The sequence below is a fragment of the Sciurus carolinensis genome, chromosome 2 (assembly GCF_902686445.1).
Source record: "Sciurus carolinensis chromosome 2, mSciCar1.2, whole genome shotgun sequence".
In the NCBI taxonomy this organism is placed as follows: Eukaryota; Metazoa; Chordata; class Mammalia; order Rodentia; family Sciuridae; genus Sciurus; species Sciurus carolinensis.
In genome coordinates this window covers 62,370,849-62,391,297 of record NC_062214.1, presented here as the reverse complement: position 1 = coordinate 62,391,297, position 20,449 = coordinate 62,370,849, and the positions used below count along the sequence as shown (strand labels likewise).

Here is a 20,449-nt window from a genome sequence, read left to right as displayed (position 1 = left end):
CCAAGCATGAGCAGCAAAGAAACATGCACTATTCCTAATCTAGAATTCAAATTTCATAAACTTAGCTTTTTCAAAAATATACTCCAAAGAATGGCACTGATTATAAGAAAAATAACAAACTCCAACTCTAAAATTTTATATGATATAAAGATGAATGCAAGACTAATTTTTAAACTGCTCATTTGTTTATAAAATGTCAAAAGCATTGAGACTTTTGACTAAGTTTTATAGGCAGCTGAATTAGGAACAATTAATGTGCCTGTGGTGTAACGTAGCTGTTTGTTCTCTAAAAATAAAACCAAAAACATAAAGAATAATTCAGAAGGCAAATCTTTTTTTCTTCCTTAAGGTCTTGTTTCCTTTCCAGTGTCTCCAATGAGACACTGCAATAAACTAGCTTCGAGCCTCTGGGACAGAATTAACACCATCAAAATGAATTTACAACTGAGAATTAATTATATAAGCAGTATGTTACTTTAAATCTTTCCTGCATGTTCTGATTCAGAAAAACTCTCATTTCTCTATTAATTATCTAAGCAAAACCAGAGAGATATTCCTGAAAATTGACCCTGTCAGGAAAAACCCTTTTGACATGCTTAAAAATTGAGTAGTGTTTGTCACAGGATATGCAGGATTCCCAAAAGAAATTGATACAAAATTTTCTCTCACGATCCTCCCAGTAATTACAGCCACCAAGACTAAAGATGCAAAAATACGGCTTTACACAACAGGAATATGTTTGGTCTGTTTCATTTCAGTGAATATTGAAAGCCTGGAATTTGAAAACTTGAAGAATTATAAACATTAGAAATAGTTTGAGTGGCATGTAACATGAAAAAAACTTCAGTATCTGTCATAACAAAGAACAGGAAGCAACATTTATATATGAGATTAAAAATTATTCTTTGGGAACCCCAGCTTAATGCACTGAGAACTGTGTTTAGGATTTCTTCCCATGGGGCATTTTGTTGGCAGAAAGATACACTTCTGGTGTCAGCACCATGGTTCATGCTATTAAAGTGAGGGTGGGGAAGGGAGAAATCTGTCCTCTTTTTGTAGAGTGCTTCCTTCTCAAGTAGCTCTTTTACTTTAGGAAATGTATATAAAGCAGAGTGTTTGGATTTTGGATCAACATCATTTCTAAGGGTCTTCCTGCTGCTCTGGTCATTACCTATAGAGCTTATATACTTTATGTACCAATGTGTATTTTGGGCTTGCAGTAGTAACCTCTGGTATCAAATGAAAGGGTGGAAAAAATAAAGAATGAACACCACCAAGAGAAGGAAACTCATAACACAGAACTGAAAAATTGGCCAAATTTTAGAAAAAAGTATTTGAAACTTAGATTCTGGCAGATTCATTTCATAAGTTCCTCTGAGTCAACTGATGGAATGCTGTGTCACCGCAAGGTTAACAGAGCCTTTTTCTATAGCTGAAACTATTGGAAATAAATTTTAAAAAAGTAACGTTTATCATCTATCTGCTTCCTTTAGCTTTCTCCCAGAATAAGGAGGGTATAAGGTAAAATATCTGTGATCAAGAAATGCAAAACATATTTCTTGTTACCCTAAATCTGAATTTAAACACAGCTACTATTGGCAAACCTGATTTCCCCAGCATTTCCTCTCCATTGCCCATCACTGTTTACAAATCCTGATGAACATATAGCAATTACACAGTAAGACTGTTATTTAGCATGACCATCTTGCTTATTATTTCAACCTGTCCTCACAGAGGCTTTGATAGAGAAATCAACATATATCAGCAAAAATAATGTGGAAAAGGGGATGAAAAATATATGATATGCTCCTTTATAATGATGTAGCATAGTAAAAAGTAAATAAGATTTAGGAAACAAGATCTGGATTTGAATCTTGCTATTATCCTATCTGAGAAATCCTGGACATGTTACTTAATTTCTCTTAACCTGAGTTTGTTCAACTATAGATGAGGAAGATAATATCAAAAGTAATGACTTGAATACTCAATGAGTTAAAGGGTATAAAAGCAGTTGGCAAATTAGGAACACTCTGAAAATATTAGTATCTTGATTAATCTCACAACTTAATTCTTACCCATCACAGTCTTGTTTTAAATTATTACTTTTGTTTCATTCTTTTTTTTCATTTATTACTTAATTATTCTTTAGGGAAAAGTGGTGTTTCCACCTTTCTGTTAATTATCTCCATAAATTTTATCTCAATTTTCTAAGAATTCTCTTGTAATCTTATTGAATAATTGGGACTTCAATTGGGTCACATTGTAACAGAGGGTTTCACTAGGAAAGACAAGGGGAACAGCTACTGTATTCAGAAAAAGTACTTTGGACTATTGGGATACAATGTCTAGTGTAGTTCACCTTAGCTTGACATAAAAACTTTAGGCAATGAGAACTTAAACACCTTGATGCAGCACAGACTGCTAAAAATCAGAGCCTTTGACTCTATTCTGTGCATTTTAGTTAATAGAAGGATAAATAATTAATGCAATTATAGTCTGGTATATCATGTTTCACAATATTTGAAAGTAAATACTAAGTAACAGTCCTTACAGTAGACATTGCAGATAGGGTCTACTAGTACTAGGGACAATAGTGTGGTAATAAATAGGATACTCTGAATACTCCCAAGGGCCTGGATAATTCCATTTTTGCCTTACTTCTAAAGGTAATGAAGTCAAACCCTTTTAAGAATGGAAGTTTGAATTTTAAAAAAGAAATGTGAGCAAGTTGATACGTCAAAGGAGTATAGGAACTGCAGAAGGCACCCTCTTCTCATTCAGAACAACACATTGAGAATTAAAAATTGGCTGGAATCCACTTACTATTAAAATCTTTAAAGTAAGTCAGTATGGTCAAAATGTTATCAATTAAATCACTTAGCCACTAAAAACCATATGAAATAAAACTAAAAGGACTTAAATCAGAGGGTCCATTTACTTTAGTCTCCTGAAATTCACCATAAGCAGATCTTCTATAACAGACCCTGTACATAGGTTGTATATACCCTGAGGGATGTGTGTGCATATTTACCCATAAAGGCACAACCATGACTATTATTAACCATCCAAAGATATATGCTGGCTTTGATTTTCTTAATACCACCATGTTTCATCTTAAAATAATATTGCTTAGGGAAAAAATTAATAAAAATCACTGACCAAACCTGTTTAATGAATTTGGGATATTTTTAAGAAGGCTAAAAGAAAAGTTAGAAAAACACTCTTACTACTAGGTTGTAAGATGTCTCCCATGAACAACAGTCTTCCTGGGTTAGGACAGTAGATTAACTTCTCCCTCTACAAGAAGGGGATGCAAGCAATGATCCTCAGGGGACCTAACAACCCCACTGAAAGGACTGTACCGATTAATTTGCAGTGAGAACTCCTGGGCACAGAGACCACGGTCTTCTCCCTCCTCAATGGCTCTGCCTGGTTAATGATGATGTCACTCAAAAGATCACTGGATGACGAAATTCACAGTTTAAATGTGCTTAAATTTTAATCATGACATCCTAATTTGTGAAAATTGGACATATAATGCTCATTTACATCTTTTCATATAAATTGTTCCTCAATCAACAAAAACACATTACATGTTTCTTGTCTTCTTAAAGGAAAAACAACCATGTCTGCTTTTGAATCAATTACTGATATAAAAAGATGATCTTCTTTTTCCAGAAGCTCTATCAGGAAATTGTGACCTCATTGATGATCCTAACAGGACAGATCATTCAAGTCTTATTTCTGACAGCCTAACTATAAACAAACCATCCCACAAAGCAGGCATCAGAGTAGTTTCTTTCTGATAGCAATACACTGATTTTTTTCTTTTATTATATGCCCTATGATTCCTTTTCCTGATGCTAATAGTAAATGCTGAAATATTCTATGTAAGTGATTGTTGAGCTGGAAAAAGAAAGAAACTCTTAATACAAGTATTTATACCTTCAGCAATGAAAACAAGATATTATTGTCTTGCATGACCTTTCCTAAGTATGGGATACAGCATTTTACACAATAGTTTCTTGGTTCATGCTTCAATTACTGACCTTTACTGTGTAGAAAATTAATGCAATTTTCATTGTAACCCATCCGTACAAATAAGGTCCACACGGAAGGATTCCACATATGGAATCTAATACAAATAGGAAATGTCAACTGATTGCTGTTGGCTGAACTTAGCCATTATCTGTTTGTTCTGGGGTCCCTAGCAAACTACACTTGTAACAAGCAATTTCTTACATGGGCCATCAGGTATAAGAAAGGAGGATTTCCTCTCTTCAAAGTTTAGCTTGTATGCTTCACTTCCTGAAAGTCAGAAATCTAGTTACCTGAAACTTCTATGCTACATTGAAAGTTCACCAAAGAAAAGAAGGCAAAATTGTGGAGTCTAATCTGGTTTCTAATATAGAGCACCACCATGCACTTTTAACAATAAGGAGGAGTAAAAGGCTACAGTGATGTCATTTTACAACAATCCCTGTTCCAGACAATAAAAGGATGACAGACCCCAGACCACGTCCTGGTCTGTGCATCCAAGACAGGCAGAAGATGAGAGTGCATTCATCTCCTGAGGAAGTTGGGCCAAGGGGCCCGGGCAGTCTTTCATCTTCCACAGTCATCTCTGATGGTATGTGGTGGGAAGGGGTGCTGGTAATTAAGGAGTGTCACTTTCAAGATGGATGGTTGGGATAGAAAAGAGTTTCTCTCCTCTTCTGGTTCTGCAAGAAATGGCTGTGTGTTTATAATTTGTAAACAGTTCCTCTTGGCCTGGGTGTGTTACAGTTCCCAGAAGCATGGTCTGTCACATCTAACACACAGCAGAAGCCAAAAGGACTCAGTGGGGAGGACCTCTCTGACAGTCCACTGTGGTGGGGAGTCGCCTAGTCACTGTATGCCCATGTCTAGGATGAGCACATGTCAGTGTGGAGGCTGCTGTATGTGGGGAAGAAATGATATATTCCACACCAGCAGGATGTGCACTCAAGAAGCCTTGATGTTGAATACCCCTTTATTTTAACAGATTTCCAAGAGAAGGGAGAGCAAAAAGCAATGAACAAAGACTAGGAAGCCTGCCATTCTCCCCGAGCTATTGAAAGGTATGCTAAGCAAGATAAACAGAGGTTGAATTTTTATTGTAGACTCATTCTTTTAGAAGTAAAACAACCATGGTTATGCCCTATTGAGCCAGGTGTGCCGATGCGTGCATATAACCCCAGAGGCTCTGGAAGCTGATGGAGAGGGATTGAGAGTTCAAAGTCAGTCTCAGCAACTTAGAGAGGACACAAGCACCTCAGACCCCTGCCTCTAAATAAAAAAAAAAAAAAAAAAAAAAAAAAAAAATGGGGATATGGTTCAGTGGTTGAGTGCCCGTGAATTCAATTCTCAAAACCAATTTTTTTAAAAGGCCCTATTAAAATACTATAATAGAAACATGTCAAGAATGAAATTGCCCTGGAGGGAGCAAAGGGAGTCCTACTGCCACCTCTTCAAACCCTGGACAGGTTGATCCCACTGTCATGAGCAGGGCCATGCTGGGATGAATGAACTGGCTCCCAGCTCCATGTCATTAGGTGCTGCTATTCACTCTATCCTGTCATCCTTGCCCAAAAAGACTCGAGGCACAGCCCACTTAGCTCTGTCTGCAGGCACCCAGGAAGTTCCAGGAAGCTCAGTGGAAGATTAGGCCTCGATAGTCACTGATCTAGACTCCATGGCCTGATTTTGTTGCTTGCCCTTTGCCAAACAATACTTTTCCATTCCTCATTGTCTTGTCGGAAGCTCTCCTGCTTCAGGTGGGCCAAAGATATTTGGTCAGAATTCTCTCTAAAGGGTAGATGGGGCCTTCTTCCTTGGGTAGCTCATTTAAATAGACTTGGTCAAACAGAAAATATTGTCTTCTCTTTTTGAGCTTTGGTTTATGAAAATTTAGAACTTTGCCTAGTGTGATATTGTGATATAATAAGAAATATATATTTGGTATTTGTTCCTGGCTCCTGGCCAGAGCTCCTAAAACTCTTGGAACTAAGTGATAAGAGTGGTAGGAGTATGTTTTGTTATATTTGATTTTGTCTCCAGGTCCTGAAATAGCTGCAGATCTAGAAAGGTGAAAGAATTTTTTGCTATTCATAAAAAAAAAAGAAAGAAAGAAAATTTCAATCACACCTGAGTTTAAGTTAATGAGACAAATTTTAAATATCCCCTAAGGATAAGGATCTGGTTGCTAGAGGAATTCACCATGTGATTAGAGGATTGGTACTCATGGGCCCACCTTCTCCAAATCACCTGACCTCCAGAAAGAGGGGAGTGACTGGAGATGGATTTAATTACAATGGCCTGTGATTTAATGATCCATGATGATCAAAGGAAGTTTCCACAAGAAAACAATGACAAAATTAAAAAATAGTATTAGGAGGCTTCTGGATTGTTGACTATGTGGAGAAGCCAGGATGGTGCAGTGCCTAGAGAGGGCAAGGAAGCACCATATCTCTGCCCCAAACTTCCCCTATATGTCTCTTCCAGTCAGCAGTTCCTGAGCTGCATCCTTTATAAAAAAAAAACAGAAGTGTAAGTAAATGTTTGCTTGCATTTTATGAGCTATTCTGGCAGATTTTTAAACTCAAGGAAGGGGTTGTGTGAACCCCCAATTTACAGCTGGTTGGTAGAAAGCCAGTAGGCACAGATTTGTAAGTGGTACATCCTATAGGTTTATAATTATTTCATCAATACTTGTTATTTTCTTTCATAAAACATCCCTTATGCACTTTAGCTAGACAATGACAATTAATATTCAATGACTTGATCACATGATAAACCCTCCCATCAATCCATCAGGATGAAAGGTGAATCTGGGTGACCTCTAATCTGAAAAAGGAAGACTCCCTTTTTATAAATATTATACTTTATTATTTTGCTATTAATGATCTCCTTAGCACAACAAATACAACTTACTCTGTAACCCACCCCATTTGCCTCAATGGGTGAAACCATCTGGTCCACTCAATTAATTTTCAGGCTCTTTGTGTCATGGAGCCAGTATCTTTGAATTAATTTTTATTCAATGGGCATTTATATTACACACTTACTCTTAAGGTTTTCCCTTTTGCCCTTTCCTCTCCCACAAGCCTCCTCCATTCTACCATCACTGGCCCCATATACCCACAGGTTTTAGGGGATTGGAAGTCCATTAAGCTCCAGGCATCTCATTTGGCACTTCCCTTTTTTCATTTTATTCCAGAAGGTTTGTCTGAAAGTGTAATGACAACAAAAGCAGCAGATTTGAGAGATTCTCCCAGGAGAAGTAAAAGGACAGATGTACACAGACATATAGCTGAAAACGCTGCCAGCAACAGCTGGGAAACTGACAGGCTCGGAAGTGGGTGACCACCCCACAGTGCGCCGACGTGAACCTAAAGGAGCAGCAATTTCACTTGATTTCCTTTTGACTTCCCAGGCTACCTTTTATCTACAAAGGGGAGGGCTAACCTTGGCTTGTGTCCAGAGAGCAGCCTCCGATCGGTATGCTGTTTAGAACATTTCAGTTATTCCTGATGTTATATCCCCCTTTGAATCTTATTATTTGAAATCTTAGGGCTCAAATATTTCACTATACCCAAAAGGATGTACAATTATAACCCTTCAATTGAAAAAATATATTTATAAGACAGGAAAGGCAACTGCTACTCCTAATACATTTGGATAAAGAATCAAATAGAGGATTGCAACTGTTCCATTTTAAATACAAGAGATCATGGTTTTTTTTAAAAAAAATTACAATATTATTGTATCATGTGCTTTATAGTACTAAACAAACCAAAAAAGATGCAATCTGGAGGAGCAAATTTGCTGTTCCCATTGATGTCCCTATTAGGCTCTTTACTGAGCACACTCACCCTCTCTTCCTCCTCCTCCTCTTCCTCTACGTCTGAGCTCTCCTGAAATGAAACCCCACAATTTGTTAATTAAGCCTCAACCACAGTCATCCAAAGCAACTGAAACGCATACATGTTTGCAAGTTTTTCTACAAAATTTAAACATTAGTATTTTTAAAATTTATTTCTACCTCTTGAGAAAAATGCCATTTTAAAAATTGAGGGACACCACAGCAAGACCACAAATGATGTACATCATCTCCATAAAACCATTAAGGTTAAGAAAAAGCTACAAGGAGAATGCCCTTTGAAGGCATCCAGCTCCAAACACACATTGCTGACTTACACTTTCTGTAAACAGTTTCGTTCTCTTTCTGACAAATGAACCAACTGCTCTGTTAAGGCTGAGAATACCGTACTCAGTTTGTGCTGGGCTCATGGTTATAATGACTGCTCATTCCCTTTGGGGCCATTACCGAAACATTAGACAGTAGAAAATGCATTTGTCTGAATATAATACATCTTAAGAATAAGTTGCAGTTTTTATGTGGTTTTATTGTTTTTCTTGGACTCCAGAGTTGGGAGGAGCAGGGCAGGGAAGTAAGTCCAGGGCTCTGGTAGGGACTTGCCCACTTCTGCTCGGGTGCAAAATACTGTGCTGCCAAGGGGCTTGTTCAGGTCTCTTTAAGAGTCTTGGCTATTTAATAGGCAAATTTTTAATCATATTACTGCAGAGTCTAAAAACAAGCATAAATGCGTATATAATCAAGTGGGTTCAGCAGCTCAAAAGGAAATGCTTAGTATTAAACAACTAATAATTAATATTAGGGTCAATTTTCAGCTTGAATACTAACCTTGTTGCTTAACTGTGCAAAGTTCAGGAGTGCTATTTAGTATTGCTCCAACAGTTCAAAAAAATTGTCAATATTATGCTATTAAAAGAAGTAATGGTTGGATCCAGAGTACTCTGCTATACTACACAAAACCACTGAGTGGCCATCAAGACATTTCTCCAGGGCTGGTATAGAATTGTTGCTATCTTCAGCTGGCAGTGTGTGGGACATTCACTGACCCTCTCAGAAACTAACCTATTCGCCATTGGCAGTAACCATGTTTCATGAAAGTCGATAGAGAAATAAGAACTTCATGAAAATGGGTTAAGGAAGGGAAAGGTATAATTAGGGAAGTTGTAAATCTTGAGCTGGAGTCACTGTCTAGCACATTTTTACTCTGTGACTTTAGAGAAATTGTTTTGCCACTCTGAACCATAGTTTCAGCAAGTATAAATGAAAGAGTATCTCTCGCCATCCTTACAGCTGTATTATCAAGATCAATGAATTTGAATACCTGATATATGGGAAAGGCATTATACCACACTTAGATTCATACATATGCAAGTTTATTTACACACATACATATGTACACACATGCCCATACAGACACTGTAAACATGCATCATGCATCATGCATCATGCATGTAGTGGGCCAAATAAAATCTGATTAAACATTTTTAAAGTGTCAGTTGATTGCATGTTATGACAGATGATTTTCTGTTAATTTCCCTTATTTATATACCTCGATAAAACAATCTTTCAATGGATCTAAACTTTAAACTCATTTATTTATTTGGTCTTATTATCTTATTTTTATAAATTCATCTATTGCATTAAATAATCACAATTGAACAGAAAAGAATTTTGAAAATGCCTAAGGTTTTTACCTCTTACTACAATATTCATTTTCTCCACCTTCCCTCCATCCTAAATGAAACCAGACATATCCCTTAAACATTCGTGATTTCAAAAATGAATTTTTTAAGTAAGAACATAAGAAAATATATGTAACAATGGTTGGCACTGAGTCTTGGGAAACCCCATGTGTAGGTGATCACTTTCTAAAGAAGATGATCAAGTCTAAAACTTTCGTTTCTGTTTTTTAAACTAGGTTCTTGAACAAAGAATAGCAAATTGCATCCTAAAGCTAGTCTATAAATGCAAGTTGCTGCACACTCAGAGCACAAAAATGTCCTCTGGGGCTGGGGAGATAGCTCAGTCGGTAGAGTGCTTGCCTTGCAAGCACAAAGCCCTGGGTTCCATCCCCAGCACCGCAAAAAAAAAAAAAAAAAAAAAAAAAAAAAAAAAAAATGTCCTCTGGTCCTACTTGAGGGCGGCTGTGGCAGGAGAGTTAGAGAAGATGGGATGCCCAGGAACAGGGCCCTTGTCTGTGCTTCCTTCCACAGACAGGAAGTGTGAGAACTACAAAAAAAAAATTAAAAATAAAAATTAACTTGGTCACCTGAGAACAGAAGGGTCTACATCCACCCAGTTTTGCTCTGATTGCCCTGGGAGTTGACAAGCTTCAGAGAATCCTCTGATTCTTCTGACCAAAGGAGAACATTGTGTGGGATGTCCATGTAGAAAGATCTGAGCCAGCTCCCCAGAGTGTCCTGCATGACCTGAAGGAGATCAGGGAGCCACCAAAGTTTTTTCTCCAGTGGTTGAGGAAATTGTTCACAGGAACCTTACAGAGAACTGAATGGGCACATACAAATGCTGCCCACAGGAAAAAAAAGGCAAGCCACTGCAGGACTCCATTCATGCAGAGGCTGTAGACTGAGACAGGAACACAGCTGCCACCCAGGGAAGACACCAGGTTATACCTGAGGAAAGACCTCCACTGCAAAATGGGTATGTGTGCAGGGACGCTCCCAAGGTCACGACCAAAACAGACTTGGGCCTGATTCAGTGTTAGTTGTTGTTGACTATTGTAAACACATTTTCCACAAGTCACATGCCAGAACCATTTCCATCTTTGCTCACCTGGCTGTCCTGGTTGCTGCTCACTTTGCCTTTCATGGGTCTGATGAAATTGTAGACAAAGAGTAACAATAATGCCAGGGGGATCATGTACAGTTCAAAATTCCAGACTGTGACCAAAAATACCTGATTGGGAAACAAGTAAGACCAGATGACTGATAAAACAGTAGAAGAGAAATCTGCACTGACTTAAGAAGACTAAACAACTAGAAATACTTACAACAGGTGTAAACACCCACAAGCGCAGGCATGATGAACTCAGCTTTAGAAATGGTAACAGAACATAGAATGACTTGGCCAGTTACACACTGAAATAGTCAAATACAGTAGCCTCATACTTGTAAACTCCTTTTTCACATCAACCCCATTCAATATTTTTGCACCTGGATTTTAGTGTGGCAAAATTCAGGTAAAACAGTATGGAAAAATCCAAGGTCAACTTAGTTTGCAACTTAGTTGCAACTTAGTTTTTCTTGCTTAAACTCATTACTCCTATAAAACAATGTCAAAACTGATGAGAAAGATGTTTTGTCTTATTCCTAACTGGAATGAAAATTCTAGTGTGTCATTTTTCTACCATTAAACATTATGTTGGCTTTCAGTTTGAACCATGTACGTCATATCATATTAAGAATACAAATGCATACAACTAGTACCAGAAAATTCACATAGCAGTATTCATTTTACCACTCTTGATATCATTTAGCTATTTTTTAAATACTGTTTTGTATCCACTCTAAGTTTAATAAAAACATTTATTTAATCAGGAATACTTGCACCAATTCTAACAAGGGTTTATTTCACTATTATTTTTAAAATCAGGAATAGATGGTGGTTGTTCAACTGTTTTGTTTTCATGTCTTCTGAAATAAGGAGGATGCTTACTTTCCATTTTAAGACTTACTATAATGTATTTATTATAATATAGAAACCACTTCATATTTCTTGGAGAAACCCATTCTTTACTGAGGCATAAGAGTCTTTTAATACATTGTTAGAACGTTTTTGCTAATACTCAAAAATGTTTTGCATAGGTACCCAGGGTTTTCATTTATCTATTATTGCTCTTTGTATTAATTTTGAGTTTTATTGTTAGGATTATTTGAACATTGTATAAAATTTCACTCTATTCTTTCTCTATACCACAGATAATATTTTTGTTATTAGGAAGTAATGCAAGATAACAAAAAATGTTAACTATTTAATACCTAAGCATACCTCCCAAGCATTAACACCTACTACTGTGCTTGCTGTCATCATTCTTTCTGATTTACTTATTATTCTTCCTTTTAAAAAATATTAAAATTCTTGGTCCCTATTACTAACTATTCCTCTCATTCACAAACACAATGTTTCTTAAAATTGATGAATCCTTCTTATATGAGGACAACTTAGGTTTATATTAGCATAAACAATATAGACTTGTTCATTTGAATTTAAAATCAACTGTTTTATGTTTTTTTGATGGTATATACACAAATCAAGTACATTCCTTTTAACTAATATAATGCCCCATTCAAATGAATGTTATGAATTTCATCTATTTATGCTCTCCTATCAGTGCAAACTTAGACTGAAATTTTCATGTAGTTGAATGTGTTAACTTTAAGATTGGCACCTTTAATGTTCTGTCCTCTACTTAAGGAATGCTATTTAACCCTAAGATGATAAAGCTTTGTGTCTCCTTCTAAAAGATAATGTGCATGTAATCTTTATTCAGTTTTCCTGATCATAATTAGAATCAAGCATCCAATTTGAACTTTTTTTACTTATAGTAAACTTATGCAACTAAATTGCTTATAATGTCCCATGCATTTCTCATTTACCTACATTGTCATTTCTGCACAAGACATCTGAAGAAGTCTCAATAGCTGTCAGTAGGACATAATTACTGAAAGAAAACTATTTTGGAACATATTTTAACAACTATAGCAGGAAATTTTTACATACATAACCCTTTATGGAGCATGACTTTTCATTTAGATGAAGTGACTGTTCTTCTACATTAATTTTTCTTCTTGAGCATTACTTCTCTCCTGCAATGTTCCCTCCCTCACTCCATCCCAGAATACTGCATGCTCACATCTTTCTGTACTAGTTTACCTCCAGCATAAATTCATTAATTCATCTTTGGCACTTTTTTGCTAAGTAGTGACTGTGGACCACACCAATTTAAAAAAAAAAGTGAAGAAAACCAAAGGAAGATTAACACACACACACACACAGCCAGACTTCATAGAGCTTATATTGAGATTGGGGATAATACAGATGGAATAACTAGGTAAACCATATATTATATATCAGGTGATAAAAAGAGCTACCAAGAAACAAAATGAAATAAAACCAAAACAGAAATGAAAGGACATGAATACCACTCAGTGGGTCTGACTCTGCACATAAGCAAGCAGTTAGAGAAGGTCTTTCTTGGAGGTGGATAAGAGAGCCAAGCCCTTGGTGGAAGTGTGTATCCAGGTGAGGGGTGTTTCCAAGAAGAAGCAACAGCAAGCACAAAGGCCAGGAAGTGAGAGAAAGTCATTTTGTAGTGTTTTCAAAGAGCAGCAAGGATATCTTGCATCTGAAGCTTTAAGCTGTTGAGACTGTTCAAAGCACAATTAAAACATGATGTGGCTTGTATCTAAGAAGGATCACTGATGGTTTAATGAGAAAAAAACAGACAGATTTTATGTGCAGATATTTTAATGAGCCAGGTTAGAATTTATTGTAGCTTAGAACCACAATGATGACAGTGGGATTGGTAAGAAGTGGTCCTGGTAATTATTTATAAAGTAGGGCCCAGCTGACGTACATATCATTTAGATGAGGAGACAAAAGTGTGGGGCTTGAAGAGTTGGAAGAATGACTTCATTCATTAATTGAGATAAAGTCTGTAGGAAAAGCGTGTTGGGGGAGGGAGAATGAGGGATTCATTAGATGTCCCTATGAAAACAGAGATGACACTGGATATATGGTTTGGAGCTCAGGCTAGAGGTTAGGGCTAGAGACACAAATTTATGTGTTATCAGTATCCAGATAGCATGTAAAGGCATCAGTTTGGATAACCTTAGCAAGCAAGCACTGCAGAGAGAAATGCCTTAGAAGTTACCGCTGGTCCAGTCTGAGAAGGTCAGAAGGGATCAGAAAAGGACACAGTAGGAGATGGTGGTATTTTGAAAAACAAATAGAGTAGTTTAAAATGCCAAAGTTTTCTCTAAGTAAGATGATCCCAGACTCAATATTAAGGGATAATATGCTCTCCCAAAGGGTTTGTTATAAAGAAGAGCAAAGAAATAGATTGGTGCCTGGAAGGGAATGAAACAATGTTCTAGGAAAAAGAGGGAAAGGGCAGTGAGGGAGAAAGGTAGACAAAAGGAGAAAAAGGGAGAGAAAGAGGAAGGGAGGAAAAATGATTTGGAAGACAGAAGAAAAATAGTTGGAAAAATATTCTTCAAACAGTGAAAAAGATGGGATCCCAGCAGAAAACTGCAAGGTTGGTCTCAGCAACAATTCAGATCATCCACAGTTAGGGGGGACAGCAGAGGGCTCCAGCAGAGATGGTGATGAGGGATAGAGAAGGAGCCAGTAAGGTAGCAGGGGGCCATTTATATCAACCTTGGTCATTGAGAGTAGAGATAAGAGGAGATATTAAAAGTTCAAGAGGAAAAGAGAAGTAACAAAATAGTGTAGAAAAGTAGAAAGAAGATTCTAGAAATGTAATAGAACTGTCAGGGACATCGAATATATATGTGTATGTGTGTGTGAATATACATGTGTGTGTGTATGTGTGTGTGTGTGTGTGTGTATATATATATATATATATATATATTTTTTTTTTTTTTTTTTTTTTTTTGCCATGCTGGGGACTGAACCCAGGGCCTTGTGCTTGTGAGGCAAGCACTCTATTGACTGAGCTATTTCCCCAGCCCCTTGAATATGGTTTTCTAAATCCATACTTACCTAAGTTTAAAGATGGTCCATGGAATCTGTGCTAATTTACTGGACAGGAATGTCATAAAGGAGAGAGGATAAATTTAAACACAAAGGATGTATGAGTTGATAGAAACTTAAAGCAGTTGCACAGAAAATTAGCACACTGAGATAATTCCAAAGAAATGTGGGAGAATACAGACCAGAGACAAAAACGGCATAAGAAGTCAAGAGACATGGAGGACAGAAATGGGAAGTTCTAATTTATGTTCCTTAAGTGTTCAGAGTGGGGACAGAGGATTAAAGTGAGAAAGACAGAAGAGTATTACATGAAAAAAAGAATGCCCTAGAATTTTTGATAAATGTTGAAAGATACTAATAAAGTACTCCCCCACTTAAAAATATCCTTATTAGAATAAATAAAGACAAATCCAGTCTTTAAAATCCCTTAAGTAAAACACTTGGGGAAAAGAGAAACAGCTAGAGAGAAAAGAGAGTTCAACTATAAAGAAAAAGCAATTTGAGTGACATTATATCTCAGTGCAACAAGGGAGGCAAGAAGACAGGAGAATAATTTAATATGTGTATTTTTGAGTTTTTCAATTTAGAATCTTATATATAGCAAATTGTCTATAAAGAAGTGTTAAGTAAAGATGTTTCATAAAAGTATGAGCCAGGAATCCTTATCACCAAAACACTCTCACAAACTTGTGTATAAAAGATGCACTTCAAATAGAAGGAAAAGTGCCCCAAGTGTAAAGGCTCATAAACAATGGTACTGACTTAAATGCATGTGCCAATCCAAATAAATATTAACTAACAGGAAAACAAAGTCTAATTCTTATGTAATAAAATAATCTAGAACTTAGAGGACAGCAGAAACCTATAGATTTGGACAGGTATGGTTTGCTTCAAAGAATTCTAATATTGAATCTGAGTTACTTTCAATATTGGTCTTGTCTTGTTCCAGTTTTGTGGAACACAAAAAGTTAACTCTTACGTGAAAGAGAACAAAAAGCCAAGAATTTATGCCAAAGCAATCCTAAAGATGAAATAAATTGGAAAGAGCTATGCCAAAATTAAATAATAATGGTGTAATGTTGGTTCTGGTATAGGCAAGAGCTCAATGGAGAAGCCCACCATATATGTAACGTTAATTTATTACTACTATAGCATGGACCATGTCTCCGGAAGGTCCTGGTATTGAAGGCTTGGTCCCCAGCTCATGGACCTACAGGGAAGGGGTGGAACCTTTAGGAGCTGGGTGCAGTGGCAGAAAGTTAGGTTACTGGGGGTGTGTCTTTGAAACGGATATTGGGACCCCAGTCCTGTCCTGCCTCTCTTTATGCTTCCTGGCCACCATGAGCTTAAACAAATCTCCTCTGTCATGTGTTCCCACCATGATGTACTGTGCCACCTCAGGCCCAGAGTAACAGGGCCAAGTAACCAGGGGCTGAAAACTCTGAAACTATGAACCAAAATAAACCTTTCCTTTTTATAAATTGTTTAACTCAGGTATTTATCACAGCAATGGAAAGCTAACTAACTTGATGTCTATGTGGGAATTGCCTGGACAGAGCAAAGGCAGAATATTTCATAAGTGATATGAGTTAATTGATACCAAAAAAGCTAAAATGAAATCAAACCAAGAGTAAATTCACATATTTAGTGTAAAAGTTTAAATCATAAAAAATTCATATCTTAATGATTTTGGAGGACAGAGAAGGATTCCTTAAACATGCTATGAAACGCACAGACCATTGGAAATACAATTGATGAATTTGATATTATACATTTTGTTCATCAAGCCGTACAGTGGTACCTGCCTATAATTCCATCAGCACAGGAGGTTGAGGCAGGAGGATCATAAATTTGAGGTCAATCAGGACAAGTGAAACCCTGGCTCAAAATTAAATAATAAATAAATAAATAATAAAAAAGGGTTGGGGACATAGCTCAATGGTAAATCACCCCTGGTTCATTTCCCAGTACCAAAATATTTAAAGAATAATAATTTTTCTCATCAAAGTAATTAACTTTGCTCTTCTAAATATGAATAATGACAAAAGCCAGTAACCTTAGAAGATATTTTAATTATAAAAGTGCAACATGACTTCTTTCATAAAGCCTTCAAAAATAGGCACAATCGAATACCCTTTTCAGATATAGAGATGGTGTAAACATGATGGGTCATTAGGAATGATCCATTGAGTGCCAATGTTGCTTCTGGGATAGAGAAAGGAGGAGGATTCAATGACAGAATGGAAGAGAAAGAACTAAAATAATGAGAATTTTCAATGTTTAAAATGATCTTTTTATTATTATTTCATTTAAACAATGTTTATATATATATGCACAGCTTTATAAATATTTTGTACATGTGATTCGTTTTGCTATTTTTTTTTTTTTACAGCAGTTCACATAACTCTAGAACCAAATCATGCGATTCTGCTCTAACCTAGGAGTTCTTCCATAAGACATGAATTCAGGGCTCCCATGTAGTCACTTCCAAGAGTTGACAACAGACTCCAAAGTGCTGATTTTTAAAGTTAGAAACCAGGGAGGGAAACAAAAAAGAAGAGGAGAAGAAAACACTAACCAAACAACACCCACATACCAAACTATGATGGCTAGAGGAAGATGCTGAGGTCCTAGACTGGGTTTCTACTGCCCTTGGTTCCTCCTTCCCTATCAATACACATGGGAAAAAGTAGCAGCCAGTTTTCTTAACAGCCTCAACCCTTGACCTCTAAGACTCTAACTCATACCTGTAGAAATTCCCCTGTAGTAAAAATCATTTTAAAAATAATCTGTAGTTTAGTAAATGTGCAGGCACTGCAAAAATATCATAGAACACACTACCATTTTTAAAAATAATATCAAGTCTGAATCTGACACATTGTTTCTCAAACTTGCCTGAGAAAAGGCACCTTTCTCTTCTTGTATCACATATAGTATTTTCAGAAACACTGCTCAGTGTAACAAATGTTAGCCACTGCCACAGGTTATAGACCAACATGCCCACAGGGATCAAAGAAGTAGGATGGAAAGATTTGCAGGAAGCCCAGGTGGCAGACTATAGGGCTGACATCAGGGTGATCTCAGACTGCAGCATATGCAGGGTCCATATCCCACTCAACTTCAACTGATTATTCATCCAAAAATAGGTATGATATATCCAATCCTTTTATCTTCAAGACAAGAAAAATGAACTACTGTGGTACTTAATAGGGATGGATCTGAAGATCACTACATGATAAAAGCCCATCTCAATGGATTTCATAAGGCATGATTCCTTTTAATTAACATTGTCAGAGTTATGGTGGTGAAAAACTGAAGTTATAGCAGATAGAAAATAGACAAGTTTTGAAGGTTGGGTTTAGGGATGTGTAGGTAACAGGAGTGAGGTCCTCTGTGAAAATGGAATGCTTCTGCATCTTGATTATAAATAGGTTTAGCTAGTATGACTAGACAGCACCAACACTGGTACACGTAAGAGTTAGTGAAACCTGAACCAGATCTGTGCCTGAGCTAATAGAAGGATGCCAACACTAGTCTCCTGGTTTAAGCCATGTAAGCCCTCTGGTTACATAAGATGTTATCACTGGGAGAAGCTGACTGAAGTGAGCATGCAAATCATTGGATTATTTCTTTTTAACTTCTTGCAAGTCTTAATTCACTTTAAGATAAAAGTTTTTTAAAGAGTTCATGATGTGAACTCTTCCAACTTCTAAATATAAAGGAGGAATTTCATCATTTTAAAATAACTTGTTTGCTTCTCCCCAAACACAAACACCCACACTTCACAGTGGACCAAATGTGGCCCCAACAGTTTGCCAGTTTAATAATCAGGGCCCAGGTTCCTCTAATACTCTCCTAATTCATATACTGTTCACAATAATTTTATCCACTTCTGATCCATTCTACAATAGTCAAAGTAATCATGCAAGACTGAGTTCTCAGCAAAGCACTTCATGCTCAAAGCCTTTTTTTTTCTTCCCACTGTGTATAGAGTCTAAAACTCTGTTTGCTATCCATGGACCAACAAATCAAAATAAGACCTGAATTTATATTTGCAATGCTTTCCCTCTGTATTTCTTAGCATAATTGCTAAATTCTGGCCACATGCATTTGCCATTCTCAAAAACTGCCTGTTTTCCTTCTCATTGCTTTGGATTCAAAGCATCACCAGAAATGATCATTCATCTTCTTCACAAGTTTCCCAAGTTGGAACAAGATATTCTTTTTTTTTTTTCTTTCTTTTTTTTTTTTTTTATTATTATTGTATACAAATGGGATACATGTTGTTTCTCTATTTGTACATGGAGTCAAGGCATACCATTTATGTAATCATACGTTTACATAGGGCAATGATGTTTGATTCATTATTTTTTCCCCTTCACCCCCACCTCTCCCACCCCTCTTTTCCTTCTATACAGTCCTTCTTTCCTTCATTCTTACCACACTCCTTATCCCTAACCCTAAACCTAACCCTAAACCTAATGCTAACCCCTCCCACCCCCATTATATGTCCTCATTCGCTTATCAGCGAGATCATTCGTCCTTTAGTTTTTTGAGATTGGCTTATCTCACTTAGCATGATATTCTCCAATTTCATCCATTTGCCTGCAAATGCCATAATTTTATCATTCTTCATTGCGGAGTAATATTCCATTCTATATATATGCCACAGTTTCTTTATCCATTCATCAACTGAAGGGCATCTAGGTTGGTTCCACAATCTGGCTATGGTGAATTGAGCAGCAATGAACATTGATGTGGCTGTATCTCTGTAGTATGCTGATTTTAAGTCCTTTGGGTATAGGCCAAGGAGTGGGATAGCTGGGTCAAATGGTGTTTCCATTCCAAGCTTTCTGAGGAATCTCCATACTGCTTTCCAGAGTGGCTGCACTAATTTGCAACCCCACCAGCAATGTATGAGTGTTCCTTTTTCACCACATCCTCGCCAACACCTATTGTTGCTTGTATTCTTGATAATCGCCATTCTAATGGGGTGAGATGAAATCTTAGGGTAGTTTTGATTTGCATTCCCCTTATTACTAGGGATGTTGAACATTTTTTCATATATCTGTTGATTGCTTGTACATCTTCTTCTGTGAAGTGTCTGTTCATTTCCTTAGCCCATTTGTTGATTGGATTATTTGTATTCTTCGTGTAGAGTTTTTTGAGTTCTTTATAGATTCTGGAAATTAGCGCTCTATCTGAAGTATGAGTGGCAAAGATATTCTCCCACTCTGTAGGCTCTCTCTTCACATTTCTGATAGTTTCCTTTGCTGAGAGAAAGCTTTTTAGTTTGAATCTATCCCAGTTGTTGATTCTTGCTTTTATTTCTTGTGCTATGGGAGTCCTGTTAAGGAAGTCTGATCCTAAGCCAACAAGTTGAAGATTTGGACCTACTTTTTCTTCTATAAGATGCAGGGTCTCTGTTCTGATTCCGAGGTCCTTGATCCATTTTGAGTTGAGTTTTGTGTAGGGTGAGAGATAGGGGTTTAATTTCATTCTGTTGCATATGGTTTTCCAGTTTTCCCAGCACCATTTGTTGAAGAGGCTATCTTTTCTCCATTGCATATTTTTGGACCCTTTGTCTAGTATGAGAAAATGGTATTTATTTGGGTTTGTGTCCATGTCCTCTATTCTGTACCATTGATCTACCTGTCTATTTTGGTACCAATACCATGCCATTTTGTTACTATTGCTTTGTAGTAGAGTTGAAGATCTGGTATTGCAATACCCCCTGCTTCGCTCTTGCTACTGAGGATTGCTTTAGCTATTCTGGGTTTTTTATTCTTCCAGATGAATTTCATAATTGCTTGCTCT

General features: G+C 36.9%; 1 protein-coding gene across 4 annotated transcripts in view; it reads right to left on the bottom strand.

The window, feature by feature from the left end:
• Positions 1 to 20,449, bottom strand: part of Mctp2 (multiple C2 and transmembrane domain containing 2) — a 223,423-nt gene that overhangs the window by 30,068 nt on the left and 172,906 nt on the right. For all 4 annotated transcript variants that reach the window (XR_007106943.1, XR_007106944.1, XM_047538509.1 and 1 more), the window contains 2 exons: positions 10,691 to 10,813; positions 7,893 to 7,934 (listed from right to left, as the gene is read on the bottom strand). Coding sequence is in view for 2 of the 4 variants with exons in the window: in XM_047538509.1 (XP_047394465.1) it covers positions 7,893 to 7,934; positions 10,691 to 10,813 (165 nt within the window). In the remaining 2 variants the exon portion in view is untranslated. The remainder of the gene's footprint in view (positions 1 to 7,892; positions 7,935 to 10,690; positions 10,814 to 20,449) is intronic.